At 40.7% G+C, this 18,025-nt stretch overlaps 1 protein-coding gene across 2 annotated transcripts in view; it reads left to right on the forward strand.

The window, feature by feature from the left end:
* ap1s3a (adaptor related protein complex 1 subunit sigma 3a) overlaps positions 1–11,210 on the forward strand; it is a 40,385-nt gene extending 29,175 nt beyond the window's left edge. The window contains exons 2-5 of one of the 2 annotated variants that reach the window (XM_062068598.1): positions 1,689–1,867; positions 4,938–5,046; positions 10,703–10,840; positions 10,926–11,210. In XM_062068598.1, the coding sequence (XP_061924582.1) occupies positions 1,689–1,867; positions 4,938–5,046; positions 10,703–10,840; positions 10,926–10,964 (465 nt within the window). In that variant the 3' untranslated portion in view covers positions 10,965–11,210. The remainder of the gene's footprint in view (positions 1–1,688; positions 1,868–4,937; positions 5,047–10,702; positions 10,841–10,925) is intronic. The other variant, XM_062068599.1, reaches the window with a different exon arrangement.
* Positions 11,211–18,025: the final 6,815 nt, after the last annotated feature.

The following is an 18,025-nucleotide window of genomic DNA, read 5'->3' on the forward strand; positions in this document are numbered from 1 at the left end:
ATAAACATTTTTTAGCAGCACTATAGTGTTGCCTTTTCCTCCCTTGCAATTGGGTTCACTTCAGCTCCCCACCACTTCCTTGATCGTGACACGCCTCTACTCGTAACGAGTAATCTAACTAATTATCTTTAGGTCCGTTACAATGCCGTTAGCAATAGCTTGATGTAACGTGGCACGCTACTTTTGATATGGTTTTATTTATGTCAATAGGGAACTTGATATCAAATAGGAAGACGCAACGTCACACTGTGACACAGCAGACAACAACTTACACACACGTACACAATGGGAATAATGAAAAACAAAACAATGATTGAAGTGACAAACTTACCATCCAAACAATACACCGTTTGTTGACAAAAAAATATGACAGCCACCGAAGTACATTCAATCACTTTATTAACCAGAGGTAACACTATCCGGTGAAAAGATTCAAAAAGAGCTGGTGCCACTGCTAACTGCTAAAGCCAACAAACACAGCTCCGTTGAAACCCTCGATGATGTCGCACGTCACTTGGCAACAGGCCCCGCCTTTTAAACGCACAGACACATGCACACTGTGCTCTATATAGCAAACTGAAAATGTATTTGAAGTTTTTTTTAAGTAACGTATTAATTACTTTCCCAAGTAATTCATTACATTTATTTAAGAGTAATTCCATTAGTAATTTAGTTACTTTTTAAAATTTTTTTTTTTTAAAGTAACCAGTAACTATAATTAATTACTTTTTAAAAGTAATTTTCAGAACACTGGTCACCAACATGCAATGTTATAGACGATTGTATTAAAAGCGCTAATATCAGTCACATTTATATAAGTTACATAGTCTATATCGCACAACCCTAGTTAAAAGGATGGACAGCTAGGTGATACAAAGTTGGTGAGCAGTGAGTGAAGGCGTAAAAAGTACAGAAACAGTACAGTAGGCTGCTGTTAGATACTAATGCTAACTCTTGCTATGTTAACCATGTTAAGGAGGGATGTCATGATCAAGAGGGGATGCTGCCAATTCTGATATCAATCATGCATGAGTGAGATCTGCTGATACCAATACCGATACAGGTCACATGTATTAACTGTCCATTTTTAAATGTATTTATGGTAAGTACTATTAACAATCAATATCAACATAATATTTAAACAAGTTTATTCTTTTTTATTACATACAAATGTTTAAGTAAAACAAAGTCAATAGTACAAATAACTAAACAAAAGCAAAAACTACCATCTATTACTCATTGAAATTATTTTAGTTTTTAAAGTCCTCCTGTGTCCAGGGATCTATTTTTGTATTTTTTTTATTAGTTTGTAAACATTAACAAAAACAACACAAACATTTTTTTGAGAAAATGACAATAATGATCTGATCACTGTAGTATCGGTTATTTACTGACACTCCCATTAAAATCAACATCACCAATTGATGGGTCGATCCACCATCTTCCATGTTATGTACTGACTGACTGACAATGCTGACACACCACCAGTTGTTATATTATCCCTTATCTAAACTCTTATTCATTTACTTGTTAATTTTCTGTTAATATGTGCTTACTGTCTGCTGCAACGTGGTTCGTCATCCACAAAGTATGATTTGATAATGTTTATTACCTGAACCACAGCTTGAACTGTGCTTAAATACTTTGCTGTGTTTATAACTTAGTGTTTTTAACTATGTGCTCTCCAGATACGCTTCTTGTTGCTGTTTAGCAAGCAAGGAAAGCTGCGCCTGCAGAAGTGGTTCACGCCTCTGACGGATCGGGAGAAGAAGAAGGTTATCAGGGACATGATGGCGATTGTGTTGGCCCGTCTACCACGTTCATGCAACTTCCTCCAATGGAGGGACCTCAAGATTGTCTACAAAAGGTGTGTGCATCGGACTATTGTTCACTGATTAACTTGTTGAGGCTGCATAACACACAGATAACACATTGTGAGCAGCTATTTTATCCCGTAGTTAAACACGCCTCCAAAGGCTAAAGGTCTGCCTGAGGCTTTCATTTCTTTTTACAACTTAAGCTAGTCTACCGAAACTGATACATTATTCTCAACATTGTACACAATTCGATCAAGATACAAGCAAATCTTCCCTTACAAAGTGCTAATGTCAATTCTATTCTGCAAAACAATACTATCAGTGATCGTAGGTTGTACTGCAAATGTGGGTATTGTTTCGAAGTAAATACAGGGCCAGTGATACTGTACTCTTACTTGACATTTTTCAAGATCATGGGACAAAAAACAAACAAACATTTAAAAAAAAAAAAAAATATATATATATATATATATATATATATATATATATATATGTATATATACTGTATATATATATATATATATATATATATATATATATATATATATATATATATATATATATATATATATATATGTATGTATATATACTGTATATATACATATATATATATATATATATATATATATATATATGTATATATATATATATATATATATATATATATATATATATATATATATATATATATATATATATATATATATATATATATATATATATATATATATATATATATATATATATATATATATATACGTTAGGTCAGGAAAAAACACAGAGGCTGATTCATCTCTACAAGCCTGTTTCACAGGTTTCCCTGCTCTTCGGGGGATTTTATAATTGATTTTTATAAAATTCCCTGAAGAGCAGGGAAACCTGCAAAACATGCTTGTAGGGATGAAATAGCCTTCGTGTTTTTTCCTGACCAAACATATATTTCGCTCTACCCCGGTATTGAGCACTATATAACGGATAAACCACGGAAACCTCGACTACATATATATATATATATATATATATATATATATATATATATATATATATATATATATATATATATATATATATATATATATATATATATATATATATATATATATATATATATATATATACGTGTATGTATGTATGTATATATATATATTAGAGATGTCCGATAATATCGGCCGATAAATGCTTTAAAATGTAATATCGGAAATTATCGGTATCGTTTTGTTTTTTATCGGTATCGTTTTTTTTATTTATTTTTTTTATTAAATCAACGTAAAAAACACAAGATACACTTACAATTAGTGCACCAACCCAAAAAACCTCCCTCCCCCATTTACACTCATTCACACTCATTCACACAAAGGGATTGTTTCTTTCTGTTATTAATATTGTGGTTCCTACATTATATATCAATATATATCAATACAGTCTGCAGGGATACAGTCCGTAAGCACACATGATTGTGCGTGCTGCTGATCCACTAATAGTACTAACCTTTAACAGTTAATTTTGCTCATTTTCATTAATTACTAGTTTCTATGTAACTGTTTTTATATTGTTTTACTTTCTTTTTTATTCAAGAAAATGTTTGAAATTGTTTTATCTTATTTTATTTTATTAATTTTTAAAAAAAGGACCTTATCTTCACCATACCTGGTTGTCCAAATTAGGCATAACAATGTGTTAATTCCACAACTATATGTATCGGTATCGGTTGATATCGGTATCGGTTGATATCGGTATCAGTAATGAAAGAGTATTAAAAATATATTTTAGCCAGAAAAATGTGGTATAATTTTACATTTGGCCACTTATATTAATCCAATACCAAGTTAATACTGAGCCCGTTGCAAGGTTTGTGTGTAAAATGTGAAAAATTATATTGATTTAAATGAAACCAGTATTATCACACAGGTCTTGGAAATAAAGTTCCAGTGAGTATAACTTTTTTCTGTAATAGATATTAAGAAAGTTATAGACTTTTTTAAAACATGTGAAAGTGCGCTAATTCAATGTTTAACTTCTTCCATACAAAGTCAATGGTGCTCAAGATTTTTTGTTAAAAATATCGTAACTTTCCCAATATTTCCCCCACTTTAAAATGGTTGGCATCATTGGAACGCTTGCTAAACAAAGAAACATAAAAAAGAGGTTTCACATTTACAATGTATTTTTAATTGATTCCGTTCATTAAATTAGCGTTGGAAGTGATAGAAAATTTGGTAAACATGGCTGCTCGGACTTGACTTGTGAGTCACAAAACAAAGAGTCAGTGTGCAAATCGATCAATTTAAAAAAATAAATGTATAACCTGTATTATAGGAATTCTAATGAACATGTTACTCACTGTAGATTGTTTGCAGAGGAGTTTTGTCGAGTGTTAACTTGCAAAATCTTGGCAGAGCTTTGTGGCGCAAAGTACTTGTCCAATCCGAACATTTCGATATTCTGGATAAATTAGGATACTGTATGTGTTCTACGTCATGAGTATTGGTGTACAGTGGTGATGAAAACAACGCGAACGCAGTAGAACTCAGAAAAAAGTTACTCACCATAGCGTGATCAAGCGCAAAATGATCTGAATGACCACTGCGGAGATCCAGCCAGCGGCAAATACACACATACCTACAGTATGTTGTTGATACTTTTACTTAAAAATGTTTTTAAGATCATTGAATTATTTGATTTAGCCTTTTATTCATATATATTTAAAAAAAAAAATCACAAACAAATGTGCAAGACAATGTAAAAATTTTAAGAAAATAATACAATATTCCCTTTAATTACATACAATTATTTGAGCAGAATAAAGCATATAGAACAAACTAAATATTGATCTGATTCCTCTAATTTAAAATCTTTTGGCATTCCCCCCAAATTGTCCAAGAACTTATTCCCCGAGTTTGTGAATGAATATAACAAGATACAGTATTTGAAAAACACAACACAAAACACACAGATACTGTATTTATGAAAATATACATAAAAAGTAGTACTAATCCAATAATGAAACCACCCTTGATGTTGATTCTATCCGGATGGATCATATGTCATTGTAATTGAAGTATAAAAAAATATTGTTCTTTCCCCAGTGATATATAATAACAGTAATTGTTCTCAATGCAGATATGCCAGCCTGTATTTCTGTGCTGGTCAAGAAGATCAAGATAATGAGCTGCTGAGCCTGGAAGTTCTACACAGATATGTCGAGCTGCTGGATAAATACTTTGGCAACGTAAGTCATGTTTCTTTTACAAACGTGTGTGTATTTGTTTGCCACCACATGTAATAAAGTAACATATTTTCTGGACTATAAGGCGCACTTAAAATCCTTTATAAGTGCGCCTTATAACCCACTGCGCTTAATGTATAGAATAATTCTGGTTTTGCTTACCGACCTCGAAGCAATTTTATTTGGTACATGGTGTAATGATAAGTGTGACCAGTAGATGGCAGTCAAACATAAGAGATATGTGTAGACTGCAATATGATGGCAATATGACTCAAGTAAACAACACCAAAATTGTATATGTTCCATTGAAAATATAGAATATTACACATATATAGGGCGATCAAAAATCTATCAAAATGTTTTAGTACGACTTTGGTAAGCTAAGAAGCTGCACCGCTTGAGGGATTGTCGGCGCATTAATCATACGAGTATTATTATGGTGTGTGTATAAGGTAAGACCAATTATCTGGCGTTTTGTTTCGCAATACTATGCAAAATAAAATTTTCTTACCTTCTGGTACCTGCTGATCTGTATTTGGGATCTGCATAAATCCTGAAAAATTGTGCGTGTCCGCCTTTGTAGTCCGTGCCGACACCGTAGTCGATAAGCTTCTTCTTTTTCTCTATCTTCTTGTTATGTCGCATTCATCCTCCGTTGTTGCCATTTCTAATATAAAGTAGTGTAAAGTTCTTACTTATATCTGTCAGTAAACTCGCCATGAAAGCGCTAAAACGTACCGGTGTAGTGAGTTTACATTATTCACCCAAGGAACTTTAGTTATTAGAGTTCCGGTCGGACAGTTTTTCACGGGACATATTTCCGGTGTTGTTGTTTCCGGATGAGGAGATGCTGCTCCATTTTTGATTTAAGTAAAATCTGAATGTCATTAGAACAGTTAGCTCCCTCTTTTGACACTTCTTCCACACCCGTCCTTGCACGCTACACCGCTACAACAAAGATGACGGGGAGAAGACGCTGCCGAAGGTGAGCCACGTAAATAAGACCGCCCACAAAACAGCGCATCCGGAAGCGACTTTATTTCCACTGTTGAGTCAGGATGTCAGTACCATCCACCGTCTGAGTTTGTCATCCTGCGTCAGCCAAGAAGTCAAATACGATGCTCCACAATTTTCTGTTCACTCTTGTTAACAGTTCAACCTTGAAGGAAGTCTAATTAATTCTGGTTACATGTGCTCATTACATCTTTGCATTTGCAAGTACGTGCTGTGCTTCGCATATGAGATTGGTAGGTTGTGAGTTCAAACCCCGGCCTCGTCCTACCAAAGACTATGAAAAATGGGACCCTTTACCTCCATGCTTAGCACTCAGCATTAAGGGTTGGAATTGGGGGGTTAAATCACCAAAAATAATTCCCGGGCGCGGCCACCGCTGCTGCTCACTGCTACGCCCACCTCTCAGGGGGTGATCAAGGGTAATGGGTCAAATGCTGAGAATAATTTCGCCACACCTTGTGTGTGTGACAATCATTGGTACTTCAACTTTAACTTAATAATGTGTCCTCACTGTAACCATCACAGTGAACCTAGCAGAGGGCTTTGATCAAGGGCGACTAAAAGGCCTTAGCCCTCATGTAACAAGCTTTTGTACGAAGAAAAACCTTCTGCATGCCCTTTTTCACGGTAAAGTTGAGATTTATTAATACTAACGTTGGTGTCAAGCCAACTCCACAACTGCCATACGTATATTTCTACAGGCTGTGGAAACTTCAGCGACACATCGACGTGATGCTGGGTAACAGTTCACAAAAAAAGTGCTAACTTTTACTCCTCAGTCTGATTGATGTTACCATCAGAGACATATAAACAATTACACCCGAACCCTAAGCCACCAAATCTCTCTGCCGTGATTTTGCAATGCATTGTGAGGACTGGGTAGCAATTGTTGCTGCACAAAGTTTTTGTTTACATGGCTGTACTCAACCAGCGTTATTGTGAGATACAGCAACTAACTAGATTAAAATGGAATGTAGAAAATTAAAAAATATCAATGGACTGTATTGAAACAAACTGGACTCTGTTCCAAAGGTTCACTGCCCTGAAAAAATAAGTAAGATCCGTGGAATTGATGCATATTAGCACGTCCAATAGATGAGATTTGAGCAAACGTGTCCTGTATCTCGGTTGTCATCGGAGTCAGTGTTTTATACAGGCCAAATCATTTTGGAATGCCAAGTCGGTAAAGACTCACGGACAAACCCACTTTGTGTTTGTGCAAAACCTCGGAATTTTACATCACAAAAAGAAGACTGTCGTCCTTTCAGAGGTTAGTCAAGAGGACTTGTCACTGTGTGGTGTCGCCTGGAGGAATCTGTTTCAAATTAAATGTTTTTCAAGTCTGAAATACACTGTGCATTAACATGGGAAATATTTGAAGTCTTGATCTATGAGTAAGTGTATTGCTTTTTATCCCCAAATACTGTACGTTGTTCATAACCGGCAGCTAGCTTAGTTTAGCTTAGCTAATGCTAACATATTACTAAATGCTATGTGTGCAACATAATAAAACAGGCTTTGATTTAAACTAACCAATATGAAAATGTCGTGAAGACAACAGGTTGTACCAGGTGATGGCGTTAAAAGTGATCTTTGATCATCTCACAGCTGCTATCCAGGCTATTCATCGTCTCTTCATTGGCTCACAAACTCAACTTCCTTGGCTTTGAAGATGGATGGAAATCGGACAAATCTCACCAAATCATTTTTTAATTTTTTTTAATTTTTTGTCCTGTCCAGCTACTCTGGCAAATCATATTGTTGATGTAGATGCCCATATCGGCTGTACAAATGTACTTTAGTGTGGGATACTTCTCTCGTTGCCTTATTTGTATTTGACTTTGTTAAATGGATTTATATTATTATTTGGTGCAACCGGGCCAGCGCAGGAGGGCATAGAAAGCGGAAAAAAAGGAAGACAGAGGGGGAAATTGCGGGGACAAGAGGGGAATAAGACAGAGAGATAACCACAACAGCAAACACAACAACAATAACAACAACAACAACATCAGCAAATAGGATATGTACAAATATGATGGTAAAAGTGATAGCAAAGAAGCAGTTAGTGAAATAAATAATAATACAGAATTGACAATGAGCATTATTACACTACAAATGGAGCAATACAAATACCAATAGAAATAGCACTATTGATAATGAATAATAACAACAATGAGCTCTATTATCAACAATACAATTGTTTCAAATGTAACAATACATATATGTAATGATAACTTGAAATACAAAAGAAAGCAGATAAATGGAGGGAAATAAAGCCAACTATATTAACCTTGTAGATTGTTATAGTAACAATAGTTTATGCTTTGTCAGTGTGCCATGTTACCCAGTTTCCCAGAGGGCAACAACGGTAATATGTTTGATGAAACGTGATTATATGCATGAGTGTATGTATGTATATGTACAGTATGTTTATGCAGTATGTATGTTTGTACAGTGAATGTAAATCTTTTTTTCCCCCTAAAGCGATCATGACAACCATTCTGGCAGTTATTGATGTCACGCGTTCGGCCCATGTTTTGAATTCATTAAAGAAAATAACACAACTTTAGGACAGAGTATTAAATTCAGCCATGTAAATAAGCTATTCGGACGCCAGCAAGAACCACAAAGCATTGCCTTCCCACGTTACACTTTCGAGCCTTATTGACATTGTAGTTGAGGTTTTTATACTTTCAGCCCAAAGCAGCAATGTCCAGAGACCATTTTCAGCCCATACCTTGTTTTCTAAATGTCCCTCAGCTTATTCAAAAAATAACATCCATTATTAATGAAATATATTCACCTTTTTTCCCTTTTTTTTTTGTAAGTGTAGGTGTGATGTATGGTGTTGCTGCATGCCTCGGGCTTTGGACACCTTTCCCCTTCTAAGATACAATGTATTAACATTTATTTTACAAAACCCAACAACAGTGAAGTTGGCACGTTGTGTAAATCGTAAATAAAAAGAGAATACAATGATTTGCAAATAATTTTCAACTTATATTCAATTTAATAAACTGCAAAGACAAGATATTTTAATGTTTGAACTGAGAAACGTAATTTTTTTTTGCAAATAATCATTAACTTAGAATTTAATGGCAGCAACACGTTGCAAAAAAGTTGGCACAGGGGCATGTTTACCACTGTGTTACATTGCCTTTCCTTTTAACAACACTCAGTAAACATTTGGGAACTGAGGAGACCAATTTTTGAAGCTTTTCAGGTGGAATTCTTTCCCATTCTTGCTTGATGTACAGCTTAAGTTGTTCAACAGTCCGGGGTCTCCATTGTGGTATTTTAGGCTTCATAATACGCCACACATTTTCAATGGGAGACAGGTCTGGACTACAGGCAGGCCAGTCTAGTACCCGCACTCTTTTACTATGAAGCCAAGCTGTTGTATCACGTGGCTTGGCATTGTCTTGCTGAAATAAGCAGGGGCGTCCATGGTAACGTTGCTTGGATGGCAACATATGTTGCTCCAAAACCTGTATGTACCTTTCAGCATTAATGGCGCCTTCACAGATGTGTAAGTTACCCATGTCTTGGGCACTAATACACCCCCATACCATCACAGATGCTGGCTTTTCAACTTTGCACCTATAACAGTCCGGATGGTTCTTTTCCTCTTGGGTCCGGAGGCCACGACATCCACAATTTTCAAAAACTATTTGAAATGTGGACTCGTCAGACCACAATGATGTCGGTTTTTGATGCAAAACCGCCTGAGGGATCGAAGGTCACGGGCATTCAATGTTGGTTTTCAGCCTTCCTGCTTACGTGCAGTGATTTATCCAGATTCTCTGAACCTTTTGATGATATTACGGACCGTAGATGGTGAAATCGCTCAGTTCCTTGCAATAGCTGGTTGAGAAATGTTCTTAAATATGCTCACACATTTGTTCACAAAGTGGTGACCCTCACCCCATCCTTGTTTTTGAATGACTGAGTATTTCATGGAAGCTGCTTTTATACCCAATCATGGCACCCACCTGTTCAATTAGCCTGTTCACCTGTGGGATGTTCCAAATAAGTGTTTGATGAGCATTCCTCAACTTTCTCAGTCTTTTTCGCCACTTGTACCAGCTTTTTTGAAACATGTAGCAGGCATCAAATTCCAAATGAGCTAATATTTGCAAAAAAAAACAAAGTTTTCCAGTTCGAACATTAAATATCTTGTCTTGGCGGTCTATTCAACTGAATATAAGTTGAAAAGGATTTGCAAATCATTGTATTCTGTTTTTATTTACGATTTACACAACGCGTCAACTTCACTGGTTTTGGGTTTTGTAATTAAAATAAGGAAGGAAATAAATAAATATACAATAACGCTGTATGATATATATTATTAGTTAATACATTAAATTGTTTTGTAGCCCATAAAACAAAGATGTTTTGTTCAAAAGGCGTATTTACTGAAAGCCTTGAAGTCTTAAACTCATATTACGTGGTGACTCTGGGAGGTAGAGTCAGGGATAGGCTGGGCTGCACAAAGTATTTCCCACAGAATCACGTTTTAACCACGTTGTGTAAGTTCATAATTAATGCGATACTTTTTTAAAATTAGTCACATTAGTAAACATGTTAATTTTGACAGCCAAAATAAATGCATGTATAGCCTGTGTATAATTGTTTTCCCCGTCAGGTATGTGAGCTGGACATTATTTTCAACTTTGAAAAGGCCTACTTCATCCTAGACGAGTTCCTGATGGGAGGAGAAGTGTTAGAAACCTCCAGAGTGGCTGTGGGTGTCTCTATGGGGGAGGCCGACGCGCTTCAGGAGGTGCAGTATGGTTTCACACTCCCTCAGAGAAGGAGGGTTTTTCACAGAAGTGACTCACCTTATCAGTGTAACTTCTTTGTGATAGCAGACAATGGAGGAATACATGAGCAGACCTGCTTACTGAGCCCGAAGAAGAGGGAAGTCTCCCAGGACATGAATCAAAACGGGCCTCACGGTACCATCAACTACATTACTGATGTAAATCAGTGGTGCCCGCTTGAGTCGATGTCGACATACATGCTCGACCCGTATCTGCGACATACAATGTGTTTGAAAAAAAAAAGGTACTTACTGTTCAGTGTAAATTAAGCTTCAAAATAAAAGCATGCCAGTCAATCTGGATTGTACCACAGCAACTAACAAAAGGCACCAATTATTTTCTTTTTGGTATGTTGGAGGATCGTTTGAAAGGATGGGCAACATGGTCAAAGCTAGTTACGTAGACCAGTGTTTTTCAACCTTTTTTGAGCGAAGGCACATTTTTTGCGTTGAAAAAATGCGGAGGCACACCACCAGCAGAAATCATTAAACAACGAAATTCAGTTGACAGTACAAAGTCGTAGTCGCGATTGTTGGATATGACTTTAAACCATAACCAACCATGCATCACTATGGCTCTTGTCTCAAAGTAGGTGTACTGTCACGACCTGTCACATCACGCCCTGACTTATTTTGAGTTTTTTGGTGTTTTCCTGTGTGTAGTGTTTTAGTTCTTGTTTTGTGCTCCTATTTTGGTGGCTTTTTCTCTTTTTTTGGTATTTTTCTGTAGCAGTTTTATGTCTTCTTTGAACGCTATTTCCCGCATCTACTTTGTTTAAGCAATCAAGAATATTTCAGTTGTTTTTATCCTTCTTTGTGGGGACATTGTTGATTGTCATGTCATGTTTGGATGTACATTGTCTTTGCTCCACAGTAAGTCTTTGCTGTTATCCAGCATTCTGTTTTTGTTTACTTTGTAGCCAGTTCAGTTTTAGTTTTGTTCCGCATAGCCTTCCTTAAGCTTTAATGCCTTTTCTTAGGGGCACTCATCTTTTGTTTATTTTTGGTTTAAGCATTAGACACCTTTTTTACCTTCACGCTGCCTCCCGCTGTTTCCGACATCTACAAAGCAATTAGCTACCGGCTGCCACCTACTGATATGGAAGAGTATTACACTGTTACTCTGCCGAGCTCTAGACAGCACCGAAACTCAACAACAACACATAATTTGCAGACAATAATTACTGGTTTGCAAAAAATATTTTTAACCCAAATAGGTGAAATTACATAATCTCCCACGGCACACCAGATTGTATCTCACGGCACACTAGTGTGCCGCGGCACAGTGGTTGAAAAACACTGACGTAGACAACCGCTTATGTCGATTTGAACGAGATTCATTGTGTTCACCACGGATCGATTCTTCAAGTGGGACACTTTACAATGTACACTTGCACATTGTGACATCACATGGACAAAGATAAGACCTTCTAGAGGAAAGTTTTGTGGTCAGATGAAACAAAAATTGAGCTGTTTGGCCACAATACCCAGCAATATGTTTGGTAGGATAAAAGGTGAGGCCTTTAATCCCAGGAACACCATTCCTACCGTCAAGCATGGTGGTAGTAGTATTATGCACCTATGCCCCCCCGCCACATTCGCCTTCATGCACAGCCAATGTGCCTGCACCGTAGCTCCGGCGGGGGCGGCTCCTTTTTATTAACCAGAGGTAAGACAAGCAGGTGAAAAGATTCAACTGAGCAAACCACTGCTGCAGTGCTAACTGCTAAAATACAGTGAAACCCTTGCTGACAATTAGTCACATGTAAATATATAAAAAAGTAAATATATTAGTAATTAAATGTCACACCTGGGTGAAGTCTTGTCTGTGTTTCGTCTGGTTTCATGTTCCATCCATCCATCTTCAACCGCTTATCCGGAATCGGGTCGCGGGGACAGCAGCTCCAGCAAAGACCCCCAGACTTCCCTCTCCAGAGCAACATTTGCGACTTCCTCCTGGGGAATCCCGAAGCGTTCCCAGGCCAGAGAGGAGATGTAATTCCCCCATCTGGTCCTTGGTCTGCCGCGGGGCCTCCTCCCAGTGGGACGTGCAACGAGGACCTCCCTAGGGAGACGCTCGTGAGGCATCCGCACGAGATGCCCGAACCACCTAAGCTGGCTCCTTTCCAAGCGAAGGAGCAGCGGCTCTACTCCGAGTCTCTCTCGGGTGACTGCACTTCTCACCCTATCTCTAAGGGAGATGCCAGCCACCCTTCTGAGGAAACTCATTTCGGCCGCTTGTATCCGCGATCTTATTCTTTCGGTCATTACCCACACTTCATGACCATAGGTGAGAGTAGGAATGTAGATAGCTCGGTAGACCGAGAGCTTTGCCTTCTGGCTCAGCTCCCGTTTCGTCACAACAGTGCGGCAGAGAGACTGCAATACTGCCCCAGCTGCTCCGATTCTCCGGCTGATTTCCTTCTCCATCTTTCCCTCACTCGTGAACAAGACCCCGAGATACTTAAACTCCTCCACCTGGGACAGAGTCCTGTCCCCTACCCGGACTGTACAAACCATCGGTTTCCTGCTGAGAACCATGGCCTCAGATTTGGAGATGCTGATCCTCATTCCAGCCGCTGAACACTCGGTTGCGAACCGATCCAGTGAGAGCTGAAGGTCACGAACCGAAGGTGCCATCAGGACCACATCATCTGCAAACAGCAGTGACGCAACCTTTAGCCCCCCGAGACGTATACCCTCTCCGCCATGGCCACGACTCCGCCTAGAAATCCTGTCCATGAAAATCACAAACAGGATAGGTGACAGAGCGCAGCCCTGGCGGAGACCAACCCCCACTGGAAACGGATCCGACTTACATCCAAGCACCCGGACACAACTCTCGCTTTGGTTGTACAGAGATTGGATGGCCCTCAACAGGGTTCCCCTCACTCCGTACTCCCTCAGCACCTCCCACAAGATCTCCCGAGGGACGCGGTCATACGCCTTCTCCAAATCCACAAAACACATGTAGACTGGATAGGCATACTCCCAGGCCCTCTCCAGGATTCCCGCAAGCGTAAAGAGTTGGTCAGTTGTTCCACGACCAGGACGGAATCCACATTGCTCCTCTTGAATCTGAGGTTCGACTATCGGCCGGACCCTCCTTTCCAGTACCTTGGCGTAAACTTTCCCAGGGAGGCTGAGTAGTGTGATACCCCTGTAGTTAGCACACACCCTCTGGTCCCCCTTTTTGAAAAGGGGAACCACCACCCCAGTCTGCCACTCCCTCGGCACTGTCCCAGACTTCCACGCAATGTTGAAAAGGCGTATCAACCAAGACAGCCCATCAACACCCAGAGCCTTCAGCATTTCTGGACGGATCTCGTCAACCCCCGGAGCTTTGCCACCGTGGAGTTGTCTAACTACCTCAGTGACTTCACTCCGAGAGATCAACGTTGATCCCCCATCATCCTCAGGCCCTGCTCCTATCAGGGAGGGTGTGTCTGATGTATTTGGGTTCAGGAGTTCCTCAAAGTGCTCTTTCCAACGCCCCACGACTTCCTCACTTGAAGTCAGCAAAGTCCCATCCTTGCCGTACACAGCTTGGATGGTTCCCTGCTTCCCCCTCCTGAGGTGCCGTATGGTCTTCCAGAACAGCTTTGGTGCCGCCCGATAGTCCTTCTCCATGGATTCCCCGAACTGCTCCCACACCCTCTGCTTAGCCTCGTCCACAGCCACGGCCGCTGCCCTTCGGGCCCGCCGGTACCTTGCAACTGCCTCCGGAGTCCCCTGGGATAACATACCCCGGTAGGACTCCTTCTTCAGTCGGACGGCTTCCCTGACCACCACTGTCCACCAGGGTGTTCGAGGGTTACCGCCCCTTGAGGCACCTAAGACCTTCTGGCCACAGCTCGCATCTGCAGCTTTAGCAATAGAGGCTTTGAACATTGCCCATTCCTGTTCAATGTCCCCAACCTCCACAGGGATGGCAGAGAAGTCCCGCCGGAGGTGTGAGTTGAAGTCCTTCCGGACAGAGGACTCCTCCAAACGTTCCCAGTTCACCCGCACTACACGCTTGGGTTTGCCAGGTCTGTCCAGAGGTTTCCCCCGCCATCTAACCCAACTCACCACCAGATGGTGATCAGTTGACAGTTCAGCCCCTCTCTTCACCCGAGTGTCCAAAACATACGGCCTCAGATCAGCTGATACGATTACAAAATCGATCATTGATCTTTGGCCTAGGGTGCTCTGGTACCAGGTACACCTATGAGCATCCTTATGCTTGAACATGGTGTTTGTTATCGCAAGTCCGTGACTAGCACAGAAGTCCAATAACAATCCACCACTCAGGTTCAGATCAGGGAGACCGTTCCTCCCAATCACGCCAGTCCAAGTATCACTGTCATTGCCCACGTGCGCGTTGAAGTCCCCCAGCAAGACTATGGAATCCCCTGCCGGCGCCCCATACAGGACCCCATGCAAGGTATCCAAGAAGGCCGAATACTCTGAACTCCTGTTTGGTGCGTATGCACAAACAACAGTCAGAGTTTTCCCCCCTCCAACCCTAAGGCGAAGGGAGGCGACCCTCTTGTCCACTGGGGTGAACTCCAACGTACAGGCACTCAGCCGGGGACTCGTGAGTATCCCCACACCCGCCTGTGCCCTCACACCCTGAGCAACTCCAGAAGTGAACAAGGTCCATCCCTTGTCCAGGAGTGTGGTTTCAGAGCCCTTGCTATGCATAGAGGTAAGCTCCACCAGATCCAACCGGTAGCGCTCCACCTCTCGCACCAGCTCAGGCTCCTTCCCCACCAGCGTAGAGACGTTCCACGTCCCGAAAGTCAGCCTCTGCTGTCCCGAATTGGTCCGTCCGGAGCCTCCACTTTCACCGCCATCCACTTGGCAGCGCACCCGACCCCACTGGTTCCGACCGCGGGTGGTGGGCCCACGTGGCAGAGAAGATGGCGTGTCCACGTAGCTTCTTCGGGCTGTGCCCGGCCGGGCTCCGTGGCAAGCCCGGCCACCAGGCGCTCGCTGACGAGCCCTACCTCCGGGCCTAGCTCCGGAGGAGGGCCCCGGGCTTCCTCCGGGCCGGGTAACGCATCCTCTTTTAGTGTAGTTCATGGGGGGTATCGTAACCCTGATGGGGGGGGCATTCGGGTGCTACACCTTGCCCAAGGGTGACCCGGAACTATGTAAGGCAGGGGCGTTCAACTCCCTGAGGCTTAATACAAGCCCACATACCCATTGGTTTCATGTTGTCTTGTCATTTCCTGTTTTATTTTGAAATGTTAACTCTCCCTCTCGTTTCAGATCACTTGCCCTTCCTCCTGTATCACTGGTCTGATGTCTCTCCTGATTGCCTGATTGTGCCCACCTGTGTCACCTTCCCTCATGTGTATAAATGTCTCGTGCCCCTCTTGTCCTGTGCCAGAGTGTTTCGTTTCTTCTTGTGCATACCGCCAGCGTTCCTTTGCCACAGTCTTGTCCACAGCCATTGCCACGTTTTTTTGTACTTTTTGATCCACGGGAGATTCTTTGTTTGTAAACTTTTGTCAGGTAAGATTAGCTTCCTAGCATCGCCTCCTTTGGAGCGCTGTTTGTTTTATTTGATATATTCTGTTCTTAGCCCCCTTTTCCCTCTGCAGCCGGAGCGTTTTGAGTTATTGATATTTTTGTTAGTTTACAGGTCAGGTTAGTTCTGTTTTTGATAGCCTGTTTTATTTATCCCGTTTTGGACTTCTTCCCTTGTCCGAATAAATATCTGTTCCCGAAATCCTGCGTCTGTGTCCAGAGTCCTATTCGGGTTGTGACATTAAATCAGAGAGTAACTACAATTAATTACTTTTTAAAAGTAATTTGAGAACACTGGTAGTGACAGTAATGTGGTGTTGAGTTTAAACTAAACAGTTTGGTTAAAATACCATTATATATATCGTATACCGCGATACAACGTAAAAATATAAGGGTATCAGTTTTGGTCCACATTGCCCAGCCCTAATAGAAGGTATTTGCGAGGGGCATCCCCGACAATCTCATCAAGATATGCCAGCAGAGGAGCCGTTGCCATGGAACCCTGACTCAAATGGGACAAATGACAAAACCGGCCTTTTTAAAGAAATAAAAGCGGATTTCCATGTTAATTTTGTACTTTCTGCCAGGTTAATTTTGAGCTTTAAACTGTTCTGCCTGTCATTTAACGCCATGGTTCTACCTATCATTATAAATCAGAATCAGAAATAATTTAATAATTCCAGAGGGGAAATTAAGATTTAACATTACAGGGAGACAGAACAGGATCACTGACGGGTCTGCAAACTTCCGGCGCCCCTTACAAAAATGGTGAGAAACAGATCAACGGTGGGGGGTGGGGGCTTGAGAAAAAAAAAAAAAATCAGTCTAAGCCTGGGCCCCTAGAGAGGAGGTCCAGACTCAGGCCAAGGGAAAAAAACCTCATAGCCATAACACACATAAACATATGTGTAAGAAGGAAACATCAAGAACACAAAGGACATTAAAGATATTAAAAGAACAGAGCTGATGCAACCAGCCATTTTGACATACAGCTACAAAAGTAAAACAACAACAAAAACAACAACATATACTCTGCGGTGTTCCAAACCATCGTCTGCTGGGGTCGGGGGAGCATGGCCAGAGACCGGAAGCAGACCCAACAAAGCAACCGAGAGAGCCGACTCCACCCTCGGCCGCCCACTAACTCTCGGCCAGTGTCCAGTCTGCATGGATGAGTGAGGGTGTGTCTAAGGAGACCGAGGTGTCCGATACCTGCTCATTCAGCCAAAGAAATGTATGTCTTTGTTTCAAACAAACCGAACAAAAAATTGACAGCTTCTTGGTGAGTTTTTATTAGACAGACAGTGCTAAACGTAACAGTTGTTGTTTGAGTCTCATTTGCCAGTATGCATTCATTAATTTGACCTATGTGAGTTGCCTTAGTCAGGAAGTAGTCCATTAAATTGAATGAGCCGGTCTTTTATTTTGTTGAGCCCTACAAATTGTTTATAGTTGCAGTATTGTACTTATTACACACCAGCATTTTTATTGGAACAAGTATCTTAGTTGTAGTCTCGTTTGCCATTTGTTATCGCTAATACTAATCAGTAATGTGTATATGACGCATCCAATTAGCATCTAGCTAGCACATTTGTTTTAAAGCATTTATTTTAAGTTGCAATGTCAGGG

Source organism: Entelurus aequoreus, linkage group LG13 (assembly GCF_033978785.1).
Source record: "Entelurus aequoreus isolate RoL-2023_Sb linkage group LG13, RoL_Eaeq_v1.1, whole genome shotgun sequence".
Taxonomy (NCBI): Eukaryota; Metazoa; Chordata; class Actinopteri; order Syngnathiformes; family Syngnathidae; genus Entelurus; species Entelurus aequoreus.